This window comes from Gobius niger (genome assembly GCF_951799975.1).
Source record: "Gobius niger genome assembly, chromosome: 22".
NCBI lineage: Eukaryota > Metazoa > Chordata > Actinopteri > Gobiiformes > Gobiidae > Gobius > Gobius niger.
Window position 1 is genome coordinate 12,541,034 of NC_136873.1, and position 15,927 is coordinate 12,556,960.

At 34.8% G+C, this 15,927-nt stretch overlaps 1 protein-coding gene across 1 annotated transcript; it reads left to right on the forward strand.

Annotated features, from left to right (window-relative positions):
* The first annotated feature begins 296 nt into the window (after positions 1 to 296).
* ndnl2 (necdin-like 2) lies at positions 297 to 12,614 on the forward strand. Its single transcript, XM_079581063.1, has 10 exons — positions 297 to 618; positions 1,936 to 2,049; positions 3,601 to 3,664; positions 5,440 to 5,519; positions 5,597 to 5,700; positions 5,763 to 5,842; positions 8,456 to 8,498; positions 8,576 to 8,638; positions 10,643 to 10,757; positions 12,476 to 12,614. The coding sequence occupies exons 1-10, from the start codon at positions 568 to 570 to the stop codon at positions 12,569 to 12,571; spliced, it is 810 nt and encodes a 269-aa protein (XP_079437189.1). The 5' UTR covers positions 297 to 567; the 3' UTR covers positions 12,572 to 12,614.
* Positions 12,615 to 15,927: the final 3,313 nt, after the last annotated feature.

Here is a 15,927-nt window from a genome sequence, read left to right on the forward strand (position 1 = left end):
ATTCCGCACTGGTGTATTGTGTGGTGAGAAACTGTGCTTGAATATAAGTTCCCAATACAGAACTACCTGTTGGTGGAAATCTGAAAGTTTCATATGAAGCACATTTTAGACGAAAACTGATCCGGGTACTTTAAACAAAAAGACGATAATGAATTTTGATTTTGCATATAGTTTTTCGACCATTTAATTTTCAACATACTGTTCATAAAATAAAAATCATTACCATCTTCATTTTAAAATTTGTTTTTTATTTTTATTTCGAGACGCGCTTGTTACGTCATCACTACGCGCCACAGTTGGTCAAGCGGGAGTTCGACTGTTTGGTTTTGCATTTGTTGTTTCTCGCCTCTATTTTCAAGAAGAGGTTGTTTTTAATGAGATTGTTGTTCGATGGATGTAAGAAGCCGCTGATATTTTTAAGAGAAGCCGTAGTTTGCAGTCGAGGTGAGGCTTGAGTCGTGTAGATTGAATGTAAACACCGAGGCAGGGTTAGTTACTTCCTCACATGTTTGATCAAACTGACGCAACGAGATTATTTTTTATATAAAGTCACTCCATCGTCGCACCATGACCCAGAGGAAGAGATTATCGAACTCGCAAACCCCCTCCCAGAGCAAGGTAAGTGTAGACCATATCTTAACCTCTTAACTCCCGCCTGAGCCGAGAGGATCTTTTTCCTCACGTCATCAGATTTGTTTTCCATCATTTTTTTGTTGGGTATTCAACTCATTTTTGTAACTTTTTTGTCTTTTTTCCGTCAATTTTTTATCACATTTTTGTCGTATTTTTTGTCAATTTTTTATCACATTTTTGTCGTATTTTTCGTCAATTTTTAATCACATTTTGGTCGTATATTTCGTCATTTTTTGTCACATTTTTATCACATTTTTTGTAATTTTTTGTCACATTTTTGTCATTTTTTTGGTCATTTTTTGTCACGTTTTTTTTTTTTTTTCCATCAATTTTTTAGCAAGTTTTTGCCATTTTTTTGTCACATTTTTGACATATTTTTGTTATTTTTTTGTCACATTTTAGTCATTTTTTCGTCAATTTTTTGTCACATTTTTGTAATTTTTCTGTCATTTTTTGTCACGTTTCTTTTTTTTTTCCATCAATTTTTTATCAAATTTTTGTCTGTTTTTTTGTCATATTTTTGTCATTTTTTGTCACGTTTTTGTCATTTTTTGTCACGTTTTGTTTGTTTTTTTCATCAATTTTCTATCAAGTTTTTGTCATTTTTTTCATACATTTTGGTCATTTTTTGTCACATTTTTGTCATTTTTTTCGCCAATTTTTTGTCAATTTCTTGTGACATTTTTGTGACATTTTTGCCACTTTTTCACCAATTTTTCGTCACTTTTTTGTCAATGTTTTCTCACTTTTTTGTCACATTTCCATCTTTGTTTTCATCTCAGTTTTGTTGCTATTTTCACAGCTTTTTTCCAGAAGCTTTGGACTGGGGTAAAGCCAAACTGGAGAAAATGTGCTCGGTTCAGGGGGGAGTTAAGGGGTCAACTCCCACTTGAACTGAGCACATTTTCTCCAGTTTGGCTTTTACCCAAATCTAAAAGCTTCTTGGTAAGAATGGTAAAAATAGCGACGTAAATGCAACCAGAGAGCGACAAAAATGTGACAAAAAACAATGAAAAAGTGACCAAAAAGTGACAAAAAAGAGCAACAGAAAAGTGATGAAAAAGTGACGAAAAAGCCACTAAAGAGCAACAGAAAAGTAACAAAAACACAACAAAAAAGTGACAAACAACGTTAAAATTTGGGTAAAAATGTGAGAAAAGTCCAACCAAAAACAATAAAAGATCCATTTAGATGAGTTTTGCAGGTCTTAGCTTTCAAATGAGGCGTGACACTGGCTGTGAGCTTTTAGATTCTGGATAAAGCTGAGGTTAAATCCTGATAAAGTGTTTGTTTTTACTGTAGAGACGCTCGGACCCGTTGGAAGAAGATGACGGCGACATGCCCTTCACTCAGCCCAGCACCTCGCAGGTTCAACGAGGGCTGGAGAAGTTCACCAATTCACAAGTGGATCAGAAGGTAATTCACGTCAAACATCGGGGTTTGTGCCTCTTAACTCCCACCTGAACGGAAAGCAGCTTTTTAGGGTAAAGCAGCTTTACCCTAAAAAGCTGCTTGGGGAAAAAAGCATCAAAACAGCCACAAAAAATGAGAAGAAAACAAGGATGTAAATGCAACAAAAATGTGACAAAAGTTCAAGAAAGATGTGACAAAAATGTGACAAAAATTCAACCAAAATGTGACAAAAACTCAACAAAAATGTGACAAAAATTCAAGAAAAATGTGACAAAAATGTGACAAAAAATCAGCAAAAATGTGACAAAAATTAAACAAAAAAATGACAAAAATTCAACAACAAAAATGACAAAAATGTGACAAAAATTCAACCAAAATGTGACAAAAATTCAACTAAAATTCAACTGAAAAATGACAAAAATTTGACAAAAATGTGACAAGAAATTTACAAAAAATCAGCTAAAATGTGACAAAAATTCAAGAAAAATGTGACAAAAAGTGACAAGAAATTTACAAAAAATCAGCAAAAATGTGACAAAAATTCAAGAAAAATGTGACAAAAAGTGACAAAAAATCAACAAGAATTCAACAAAAAATGACAAAAAATGTGACAAGAAATTTACAAAAAATCAGCAAAAATGTGACAAAAATTCAAGAAAAATGTGACAAAAATGTGACAAAAATCAGCAAAAATTTGACAAAAATTGAACAAAAAAATGACAAAAATTCAACAACAAAAATGACAAAAATGTGACAAAAATTCAACCAAAATGTGACAAAAATTCAACTGAAATTCAACAAAAAAATGACAAAAATTTGACAAAAATGTGACAAGAAATTTACAAAAAATCAGCAAAAATGTGACAAAAATTCAAGAAAAATGTGACAAAAAGTGACAAAAAATCAACAAGAATTCAACAAAAAAATGACAAAAAATGTGACAAGAAATTTACAAAAAATCAGCAAAAATGTGACAAAAATTCAACAAAAATTCAACAAAAAAATGACAAAAATTCAACAAAAAAATGACAAAAATTCAACTAAAATTCAACTAAAAAATGACAAAATTTGACAAAAATGTGACAAGAAATTTACAAAAAATCAGCAAATATTTGACAAAAAAATCAACCAAAATGTGACAAAAATGTGACACAAATTCAACAAAAAATGACAAAAATGTGACACAAATTCAACAAAAAATGACAAAAATGTGACAAAAATTCAACCAAAATGTGACAAGAAATTTACAAAAAAAGGCAAAAAAGACAAAAAAAGACAAAAAATTTACAAAAAGTTACAAAAATGAGCCACCCCCCCCAAAAAAATAAGATGGAAATAAATCTGATGACATGAGGAAAAAGATCCATTTGGATGACTTTTGTAGATCTTAGCTTTCAAATGAGACGTTACACTGGCCTACAGGATTTGGGTAAAGCTGAACTGGAGAAAATGCTCTCGGTTCAGGCGGGAGTTAAGAGCTTAATCAAAACATTTGAAAGTGAATGACGCTTGTGTGTCGATGCCACGGTGAGAGTTTTTTGTGTGTCGGTGCAGGCGGCGGAGGTGCTTCAGTACATCCTGGTGAAGGATCAGAAGAAGATCCCTGTTCGACGAGCCGGTACGACACAACATCAAAGTTTAAACCTGAGCCATGTGGCAGAGGCGCATCATCTGTCAGTCTGGAGAGAGCACTGTATGGTGTGATGTGCTGATGTTAAGAACAAATACCTTTGTTAAGTGCGACGTCATGACTTCTGCTTCTGTGTCCGAGCAAACCGGCAAATATGTGAGAAAAAAAACATTTAAAAACTCTTTAAAGACAAGCATCAATATTTCTGAAACTCAACGGAGAGTTACTGAACCTACTTATTTCTCAGAATCATTTGCCAAACATGCCACAACTACTGCTTAACAAGTATTTATCTCCGCTCACCCGGATGTAGCGATTTAGGTAAATATTACTTTTATAGCAGAAGGTTCAGCATTTTTGGCTAATGCTCCTGATTAATAAGTCTGTTCAGTAACTCTCTGTTGAGTTTCAGAAATATTGATTCAAGATTTTTTATTTGTCAAACTAGGGCTGCTCGATTATTGAAAAAATAATAATCACGATTATTTAAACGATTATTTGTTGCCTTTAAAAAAATCCAGCAAAAAAATGACGAAAATCCATCAAAAAAACGACGAAAATCCAGCAAAAAAATGACGAAAATCCCTCAAAAAAATGACAAAAATCCATCAAAAAAATGACAAAAATCCATCAAAAAAATGACAAAAATCCATTTAAAAAAATGACAAAAATCCCTTAAAAAAAATGACAAAAATACCTTAAAAAAATGACAAAAATCCATTAAAAAAATGACAAAAATCCATTACAAAAAATGACAAAAATCCAGCAAAAAAAGACAAAAATCCAGCAAAAAAAAGACAAAAATCCAGCAAAAAAATGACAAAAATCCAGCAAAAAAATGACAAAAATCCAGCAAAAAAAAGACAAAAATCCAGCAAAAAAATGACAAAAATCCAGCAAAAAAAATGACAAAAAATCCAGCAAAAAATGACAAAAATCCATAAAAAAAATGACAAAAATTCAGCAAAAAAATGACAAAAATCCAGCAAAAAAAATGACAAAAATCCAGCAAAAAAAGACAAAAATCCAGCAAAAAAAAGACAAAAATCCAGCAAAAAAATGACAAAAATCCAGCAAAAAAATGACAAAAATCCAGCAAAAAAAAAAAACAAAAATCCAGCAAAAAAATGACAAAAATCCATTAAAAAAAAAGACAAAAATCCAGCAAACAAATGACAAAAATCCATTTAAAAAATGACAAAAATCCATAAAAAAAGACAAAAATCCAGCAAAAAAAGACAAAAATCCATTAAAAAAATGACAAAAATCCAGCAAAAAAAAGACAAAAATCCAGCAAAAAAAAGACAAAAATCCAGCAAAAAAATGACAAAAATCCAGCAAAAAAATTACAAAAATCCAAAAATTAAAAATTAGAAACAAAAAAAAAATATGTGAAAAAAAAATTTGGAAAAAAAAAATAAAAAAAAATGAAAAAAAAAATTATAATCGATTTTTTGCGATTATGCTAATTTTGTAATCGTTAACTGTTGCAATCGAAATCGTAATCGAATTTCGATTAATTGCACAGCCCTATGTCAAACCATGTGAATTGTTTGAAATCAGTGTTAATTTTGACAACAAGTTTTGCGGATCTTATGTGCAGCACTTTGTAAACACTTGTTCATAAAATGTGCTATATGAATAAAGTGGATTGGATCATTTGCATTAGAAACATTATCCAATATGGCGGCGAGTGGCCTTCACGACTAGTCACTCATAGCTTTAAATCAAGAGTCGAAGAAGATTGTGTTTTTATCTTTCAGATCTCGTGAAAAACGTCCTCAAAGACTACAGAAATGTTTACCCGGAGATCTTCAAGCGAGTCGTTCAGACGTTGGACCAGGTGAGTCCTGTTCAGAGCGAAGAGCGTCGTTCTTTAAAACCCACGCTCGTGTTCAGAGTCCGGTCTGTGGCGTCCAGGTGTTCGGGTTCAAGCTGCTGGAGATCGACACCAAAAACCACCTGTACATCCTGATCAACAAGCTGGAGCCGTCGGAGGAGGCGCCGCCGCCGCCGCCGCTCGGGTACGTCTGCAGCCGCCGCGCTTTGTATCACACCGCGGTTGTGACGCTGCCTCTGTTTTCAGCGCCCCCTCCAGTCCGAAGATGGGTCTGCTCTTCGTCATTCTGAGCGTCATTTTTATGAAGCGTGGAGTCGTCAAAGAGAGTAAGTTTGACTCGAGTTCTTCTTTCCCCTTTAAGGCGAGACGCTGCAGGTGCATAAATGTGGAGTTATCGATTTGAAATTTTGCTGTGGATTTACTGACATGAATATGAGAAATTAAATGTACTGCGAGTTTTTTGTCATTTAACCTCTTAACTCCCGCCTGATTTTTTTTCCATCATTTTTTGTTGGGCATTCATTTCAACTCATTTTTGTCAAATTTTTGTCATTTTTTGTCATTATTTTGTCACATTTTTGTAATTTTTTTGTCGCATTTTTGTCATTTTTTTGTCGCATTTTTGTGATTTTTCTTGTGATTTTTGTCACTTTTTTGTCACTTTTTTGTCATTTTTTGTCACATTTTTTTGTCATTTTTTCGTTCATTTTTTGTCAATTTCTAGTGACATTTTTGTTATTTTTTTGTCATTTTTTTGTCACAATTTTGCATTTTTTTTGTCATTTTTTGTCAAATTTTTTTTTTTTTGTCAAATTTTTTTATCACATTTTTGTCACATTTTTGTCATTTTTTGTCACATTTTTTTGTCATTTTTTCGTTCATTTTTTGTCACAATTTTGTATTTCTTTTCTCATTTTTTGTCAAATGTTTGTTTTGTTTTTGTCAAATTTTTTATCACATTTTTTTCATTTTTTTGTCACATTTTTGTCATTTTTTTCACATTTTGTCATTTTTTCGTCCATTTTTTGTCAATTTCTTGTGACATTTTTGCCACTTTTTCATCAATTTTTCGTCACTTTTTTTTCACATTTCCATCATTGTTTTCGTCTCAGTTTTGTTGCTATTTTCACACCTTTTTGGACTGAGGTAAAGCCAAACTGGAGAAAAAGTGCTCGGTTCAGGTGGGAGTTAAGGGGTTAACAATTATGCATAAAAATTCCCCAAATTCTCTATTTTCTGTGACAAAATCTGCATAATGGATCAAGGTTTACACTTGTGCCTTCATTTTGTGACATTATTTATTTACAGAGACTTTTTCAGAGGGATTTTGGATCTTGGGTGGTGCAGCGGTTAGTGCTTGTGTTGGTCATTTTACACCCACTACTGCCTCCTCAGGTCTTATATGTAACTGCAGTTTCTATATTAAGCTCGTGCATGACGGCACAGTGCAGGATTTTAGAGGCAGTTGTGGGTGAACAGGTCTGAGCTCATTCTACATATGAGGGGAGGAAAACACTGAATTTTAACATTTTAAGCTCTATATAGTCCCTTTGAAATAAAGGTGAAATAAATGAAATGAAAAAGATCTTGTTTTGTTTTAAAATAAGCTGTTTGTTAGTGGAAAAAATCTGTAAACCTGAAAACTTCACCTCTCTTCAGAACTCAATAAATCAGGTTTGGTGTTGGATATTCAAAAATCCCTCTGAAAAAACTTGAATTTAAGTCCAAGACTGAAAAGACAGTAGGGAAATTCCCGTCAGTGCCGAGCCCGAGGACCCATCTCCATGTGAACTCCACACAGAAAGGCCCCGTCCTGGTGGGAATCGAACCCGGGCCTTCTAGCTGTGAAGCGGAGGTGCTAACCGCTGTGCTACCGTGCTGCCATAGGTGCCTCCAGTGAGAAATTACCCAAATCTAAAGCTTCTTGAAAAAAGTGTCAAAACAAAAAAGAATTGAAAAGGAGGATGAAAAGGCGAAGAAGAAGAAGTGAAGACAACAAGGACAAAGATCCATTTACATCGGCTTTGTAGGTCTTGCAAATGAGGCGTTAACACTGGCCTGTAGGCTGCAAGAACCTTTTAGATTTGGTTAAAGCGGAACTGGAGGAAATGTGCTCTGTTCAGGCGGGGGTTAAGAGACCTTTTTGAGCTTGAAACCATGTTATAAAAAGCGGTGTCTGATTTGTTTGTCACATTTTGTCACATTTTGGTAATTTTTTTGTCATTTTTTTGTCACTTTTTTGTCACTTTTTTGTCATTTTTTTATCATTTTTTTAATCATTTTTTGTCATTTTTTGGTCACTTTTTTGTCACTTTTTTGTCACTTTTTGGTCATTTTTTTGGTCATTTTTTTGGTAATTTTTTGTCGTTTTTTTGTCGTTTTTTTGTCACTTTTTTGTCATTTTTTTTGTTATTTTTTTGTCATTTTTTTGTCATTTTTTTGTCATTTTTTGTCATTTTTTTGTCATTTTTTTGTCACTTTTTTGTCGTTTTTTTGTCATTTTTTTGTCATTTTTTTGTCATTTTTTTGTCACATTTTTGTCATTTTTTTGTCACATTTTTGTCACATTTTTGTCATTTTTTGTCACATTTTTGTCACATTTTTGTCATTTTTTTGGTCATTTTTTTGTCACATTTTTGTCATTTTTTGTCACATTTTTGTCACATTTTTGTCATTTTTTTGGTCATTTTTTGTCACATTTTTGTTATTTTTTTGTCGCATTTTTGTCATTTTTTGTCGCATTTTTGTCATTTTTTTGTCGCATTTTTTGTCACTTTTTATGTCATTTTTTTGTCTTTTTTTTTTTTTCACATTTTTGTCATTTTTGTCACATTTTCCCGTCAATTTTTTGTCCATTTCTTGTGACATTTTGTTTCGTCACTTTTTTGTCAATGTTTTCTCACTTTTTTGTCACATTTCCATCACTGTTGTTGTTGCAGGTCTGATCTGGAACACCCTGAAGAAGCTGCGAGTGGATCCCGGGTACGACCTTTAACCTCTTAACCAAATTCACCTCAGAGACGACGCCATTTATCCTGTTGTGCTTTTTGTGCGTTCAGAGAGAAGCACGCGCTGTTCGGTGACGTGAAGAGGCTGGTCACGGACGAGTTTGTGCGTCAGAGGTGAGTCCGGGGCGGCTCGGGCGGCTAACGCGCTGGGCCTGCAGCCGGGAGGTCGCCGGTTCGAGTCCCGCCCGGGGGCCCATTGGCGCGTTCAGAGCCAGAGCCTCTCAGACCATAGGCTCCGGTTTATACCGCGCCGCAGAGAAAACGGGGGCGGAGCTGAAACCGACTCACTGCAGGGGGAGTGAGTCCGAGCTCGGCCGCTCCCAACACCGGGATCCAGGGTTCCCCAGAATGAGGGAACCCTGGACTCCAGACTTTACTATTATGCACAGGAAACAAAGACGGGAATCTAGTGAGGGATGCACCGATACCAGTACTGAATAGGGGCTCAATACCACATGCTGGAGACCATTTACCATTAACCTCTTAACTCCCACCTGAACGGATCCCATTTTCTCCAGTTTGGCTTTACCCTAATCAACAAGATTCTTGGGAAAAAAGCACAAAAACAGCTACAAAAAATGAGAAAACAAGGATGTAAACGCGACAAAGATGTGACAAAAATGTGACAAAAACTCAACAAAAAAAAGACAAAAATTCTACAAAAAAATGACAAGAATTCAACAAAAATTCAACCAAAAAGTGACAAAAATGTGGCAAAAATGTGGCAAAAATTCAACAAAAATTCAACAAAAATTCAACCAAAAAGTGACAATAATTCAACCAAAAAGTGACAAAAATGTGGCAAAAATTCAACAAAAATTCAACAAAAATTCAACCAAAAAGTGACAATAATTCAACCAAAAAGTGACAAAAATGTGGCAAAAATTCAACAAAAATTCAACAAAAGTGACAAAAATTCAACAAAAATGTGACAAAAATTAAATAAAAAATGTGACAAAAATTCAACAAAAATTCAACAAAAATTCAACCAATAATTCAACCAAAAAGTGACAAAAATGTGACAAAAATTTAACAAAAATTCAACAAAAAAGTGACAAAAATTCAACAAAAATGTGACAAAAATTCAACAAAAATTCAACAAAAATTCAACCAAAAAGTGACAATAATTCAACCAAAAAGTGACAAAAATGTGGCAAAAATTCAACAAAAATTCAACAAAAATTCAACCAAAAAGTGACAATAATTCAACCAAAAAGTGACAAAAATGTGGCAAAAATTCAACAAAAATTCAACAAAAGTGACAAAAATTCAACAAAAATGTGACAAAAATTAAATAAAAAATGTGACAAAAATTCAACAAAAATTCAACAAAAATTCAACCAATAATTCAACCAAAAAGTGACAAAAATGTGACAAAAATTTAACAAAAATTCAACTAAAAAGTGACAAAAATTCAACAAAAATGTGACAAAAATTCAACAAAAATTCAACAAAAATGTGACAAAAATTCAACAAAAATGTGACAAAAATTCAACAAAAATGGGACAAAAATTCAACAAAAAAGTGACAAAAATGTGACAAAAATTCAACAAAAAAGTGACAAATGTGACAAAAATGGAAAAAAAAAGAAGAAAAAAAACATTAAAAAGGTGAGACAACACAGCAACAACTGGGTCTTAGCTTTCAAATGAGGCGTTACACAGGCCTATATAATAGCCAAAGAGGACAGAATGCATTTGGTTTAGGCGGGTGATAAGAGGTTAATCTCTTAAAGGCATATTTCAGGATTTTTGACGTAGGGCCTCACTTCCTAGTTATCCAAAGTGTTGTTGATTTCTGGAGATTTTTTTATTTTTAATTCATGCAGTTCTTATATTTGAAGAGTTTAGCGATGCTAGGCTAGTGCTAGGCTAGTGCATGTCTATGGTAACTAGTAGCCTGCACTAAAAACCTCTTCAAAATCACGGGCTCGTCCTCCAAACGTTGCCATATCTGATTTGTAGAAAGCTCCTTTGTGAATTCCACGTGTAGTAATGGCGGCCGCAGGTAAACAAACTACTGTAGATCCTCATTCGATCAGTATTCGGTGTCATTAAGTACTCCAAGAGAAAGCGGTATTGTCCGCTGTGGAGTTTGTAAACGTCTTGTCGTTGTCAGGTATCTGGAGTACGTGCGGGTCCCTCACACGGAGCCCATCGAGTACGAGTTCCGATGGGGACAGCGCGCCGACGCCGAGGTGTCGAAGGCCAAGATCCTGGAGTTCATGGGAGAGGTGAGCGGCCAAATTATGACCGAAACAGGAGTTACACTGGTCAAAATTAATGGATTTTAAAGCTGTGACAGAAAAAAAAAACCTCTGCAATGATTCATGTTCACTGTAAATTCCAATTTATTGCCCTTACTTGGAATAAATGGTAAACCCTATGTGATATTTCAGGATTTTTGACATAGGGCCTCATTTCCTAGTTACCCAGAGTGTTGCTGATTTCTGGAGATTATTTTTTTTTTTGTAATTCATGCAGTTCTTATATTTGAAGAGTTTCGTGGCGCTAGGCTAATGCAAGGCTAGTGCATGTCTATGGTATCAGCTAGCCTGCATTAAAAACAGTCTGACCCGCTCCACAGAGCACCTGAGGCAAATCACTTATAACACCAGACTAACCATAGATACAGACGGCATCTCGTCATAGAAGGGGGCGTGGCCTTGCCAAGGGGGAAAATAGAATCTTTAGCGAAACAACATTTTTCACTCTTTTTAGCCATTTTCTGGTGAAATATAAACTTATTTATCACATCCAAATAAAGTCAAGTGTAAATCAGGTCCATATGGATATTTTCTCACAACAGATTGTTCAGTAGAAGTGAAAAAATGGCAGTTGTAGCTCGCGCTAGCTAACCGTTAGCATTAGCCCGATGCTAGCATGTAGCATCATGTTAGCATTCTCCGTTATTCATGTATTTTTGGGCTGTTGAACCACTTTGCTCCTCTCCATGTCTTTGTATCTTTATTTAGTAGAAAACTATATTCATAATTCAACGTTTGTTACAGTAGTTTTTGAATAATTAGAGAAAATTTACATTTTTCTCTAAATTGTTTTCCCCCTCAACTGTTTTCAAAATGACCATATATGGGCGATTCCAGAGATGCCGTCTGTATCTATATAGATACAGCTACAACTGCCGTTTTTTTCACTTCTACTGAACAATCTGCTGTGAGAAAATATCCATATGGGCCCGATTTACACTTGACTTTATTTATGTGATAAATAAGTTCATTTTCCACCAGAAAATGGCTGAAAAGAGTGAAAAATTATGTTTTCTCTCGGCAAAGCCACGCCCCCTTCTATGACACGATGCCGTCTGTATCTATAAATGTCTGTGTCCATAGAATAATTTTAACCATTTTGCATTTTAAAATAACTTCTATTTGAGCAGCATCAGCTTCCTGGTTGTAGCTACGCAGCGGCGGAGTGATCTGCTAGAAAATAGTCCCTCAAAATGCGATCATTCATGTGATGCAAGGTCAGTTATATTCCAAACGTTACATGGGCTCGTCCTCCAAACGTTGCCATGTCTGATTTGTAGAAAGCTCCTTTGTGAATTCCACGTGTAGTAACGCCGGCAAACAAACTACTGTAGATCCGGTCACCGAGCAGATCACTCCGCCGCTGCGTAGCTACAACCAGGAAGCTGCTCAAATAGAAGTTATTTTTAATTGCAAAATGGTTGTATGTAAAAAAAAATGAGTCAACACAGACGTTTATATGGTTAGTCTGGTGTTATACGTGATTTGCCTCAGGTGCTCTGGGTCAGACAGTTTTTAATGCAGGCTAGCTGATACCATAGACATGCACTAGCCTTGCACTAGCCTAGCGCCGCTAAACTCTTCAAATATAAGAACTGCATGAACAAAAAAAGAAAGAAGCATTATATAAACCCCGCTAAATGATTTCAATAAACACAAGTTCCTGGGACGTGTTTCTGTTGCAGCTCCACGAACAGGAGCCGCAGACGTGGAGTCAGCAGTACCGAGAGGCGCACGCTCCTCCCGGCGCCTCGCAGCCCAGCACCAGCCAGCAGCGATGATTTTTAAACGACCTTTTAATTTCACCGATGGTCCGCTTCATGTAAAATCAATTGCTTTAGCTTTCGTTTGTTTTTGCAGAGGTTTTTATAAGTTCACAGAAAGCACATGTTTTAGGACCACGCCCACTGTGACGTCCAGGAACAAAGTCCGAATGCAAACGTGTGTCCGCATTTTATTTTTTTAACATGTCACTTTTGAAATTAAATCAAGTATTTAAACGAATATTGGTTGTTTCTGTGTTATTTCCTTGTGCTTTCATTAAAGGAACAGGCCAGATATGTTCTTACCTGAGCTTAGACGAGTTGATCTGTACCTGTCTGGTCTTTGTGTCCATGGAAGAGTCTGGTCGCTTCCAACTTCACCCTCGTTTGGAGCTACAGGAATACATTGGGAGAGGCCAAATGCTAGCAACATCTTTGGTCATTTTGTGTGACTGAGTGCACTCACAAAGACCAGACAGGTACACATCAACTCGTCTAAGCTCAGGTAAGAACAGATCTCAGTGTGGAAAATCTTCTTTCGTTTCCTGCGGCGTCTTGTTGAGTTGGCACATATACTTATATATACTTCTACATAGGGCTGCTCGGTTATTGAAAAAATAATAATCACGGTTATTTTTGTCATCATTGAAATCACGATTATTCAAACGATTATTTGTTGCCTTTAAAAAAATCCATCAAAAAAGTGACAAAAATCCAGCAGAAAAAAGACAAAAATCCATCAAAAAAGTGACAAAAATCCAGCAAAAAAAATGACAAAAATCCAGCTAAAATAGTGACAAAAATCCATTAAAAAAAGACAAAAATCCAGCAGAAAAAAAGACAAAAATCCATCAAAAAAGTGACAAAAATCCATCAAAAAAATTACAAAAATCCAGTAGAAAAAAAGACAAAAATCCAGCAAAAATAGTGACAAAAATCCAGCAGAAAAAAAGACAAAAATCCAGCAGAAAAAGACAAAAATCCAGCAGAAAAAAGACAAAAATCCATCAAAAAAATTACAAAAATCCAGCAGAAAAAAAGACAAAAATCTATCAGAAAAGTGACAAAAATCCATCTAAAAAATTACAAAAATCCAGCAGAAAAAAAAGACAAAAATCCATCAAAAAAGTGACAAAAATCCAGCAAAAAAAATGACAAAAATCCAGCTAAAATAGTGACAAAAATCCATTAAAAAAGACAAAAATCCAGCAGAAAAAAGACAAAAATCCAGCAGAAAAAAGACAAAAATCCATCAAAAAAGTGACAAAAATCCATCAAAAAAATTACAAAAATCCAGCAGAAAAAAAGACAAAAATCCAGCAAAAATAGTGACAAAAATCCAGCAGAAAAAGACAAAAATCCAGCAGAAAAAAAGACAAAAATCCAGCAGAAAAAGACAAAAATCCAGCAGAAAAAAGACAAAAATCCAGCAGAAAAAGACAAAAATCCAGCAGAAAAAAGACAAAAATCCAGCAGAAAAAGACAAAAATCCATCAGAAAAAAGACAAAAATCCAGCAGAAAAAGACAAAAATCCAGCAGAAAAAGACAAAAATCCCCCCCAAAAAAATGTGAAAAAAAATGTGAAAAAAAAAATTATAATAGATTTTTTGCGATTATGCTAATTTTGTAATCGTTTACTGTTGTAATCGAAATCATAATCGAATTTCGATTAATTGCACAGCCCTACTTATACATACTTATATATACTCTTTTTCCTCCTGCTCGGGTCCTCTACCAGAGGCCTGGGAGCTTGAGGGTTCTGTGCCGTATCTTTGCTGCTCCTAGAACTGCACTTTTCTGGACCGAGATGTCTGATGTATTTCCTGGGATCTGCTGGAGCCACTCCTCCAGTTTGGGGGTCACTGCCCCGAGTGCCCCAACGACCACGGGCACCACTGATGCCTTCACCCTCCAGGTTTTCTCCAGAATACACAGATTTGACAGAGGTGGTTATCGGGTGTAGTAGGGCTGTGCAATTAATCGAAATTCGATTACGATTTCGATTACAACAGTAAACGATTACAAAATTAGCATAATCGCAAAAAATCGATTATAATTTTTTTTAAATTTTTGTGTTTTTTTTTTTTTGTATTTTTTTTTTTTTTTAATTTTCTAAAAAAATTTCTAATTTTCAATTTTTGGATTTTTGTCACTTTTTTGATGAATTTTTGTCCTTTTTTTGATGGATTTTTGTAATTTTTTTGATGGATTTTTGTCATTTTTTTGATGGATTTTTGTAATTTTTTTGATGGATTTTTGTCATTTTTTTGATGGATTTTTGTCACTTTTTTTAATGGATTTTTGTCTTTTTTTGATGACTTTTTGTCCTTTTTTTGATGGATTTTTGTCACTTTTTTGATAGATTTTTGTCACTTTTTTGATGGATTTTTGTCACTTTTTTGATGGATTTTTGTCACTTTTTTGATGGATTTTTTTAAAGGCAACAAATAATCGTTTTAATCGTGATTTCAAATATGACAAAAATAATCGTGATTATTATTTTTTCAATAATCGAGCAGCCCTAGGGTGTAGACATGGACCTACATAAGCGAGCTCTGGAGTATTAGGCGCTCAGTAATTTCTCTTACACTTGGCTGTGCAGGACCTGAGAAAAGGGCTCTCCTCGCCCACTGTGCGGCCGGAGGTGGCTGTGTGGCAGTAAACAAATTGAGGGGATTTGCATGTGTGCATGTCTTTAGTCACTGCTTTCAGCCAAGTGCGACAAACCTGCTGCTTCTTTATTGTGCAAGACGACGGCGAAATGGACGACAAGCTGCTTCTGAGTCTCCTGCTCTGTGGTAAGAGTTGAATTAATTATTCATCAAAATTGAGAAGATAAAAATTGTAAAGTCGCGGCAAACCACTTAACCTTTTAGTTAATTTCTTTAGTTTACGACTATCAGTTAATATGGCTGCTTTACGTTAATGGGGCTGCGCACAGTATTATTTTTATTGCATTAATAGATTACGCTTTATTTAAATTCCTTACCAAAGGCTCTGTCCAAGTGGAAGATGCCCCATGAAACAGTGCGATTTGAGTATAATTATAACGTAAGTGTAAAGTCGACTCATTACATTTTACATTTATGACATTTCTGTGGAAAATATGATTTGATAAAGTGGAGTAAGTGTGGCAAAAAGATCCGAGTCTGGTAAAGAAAAAAGTCCTTTATTTGGAAAAGTCAAAGCGATTCGACCAAAACGAATGGAACGGCACCTGATTTTACAGCATTTAAAATGTTTTTGACCCAGTGTAGCACTCCCGATCACTTTCCCTTTATAAGAAACTGAAATATCAATGGTCTTGGACTATGAAGATTTTATTGTTTCAAAAACATTTCTCTGCATGTTGCCATATTTGTGCGTGTGTAAC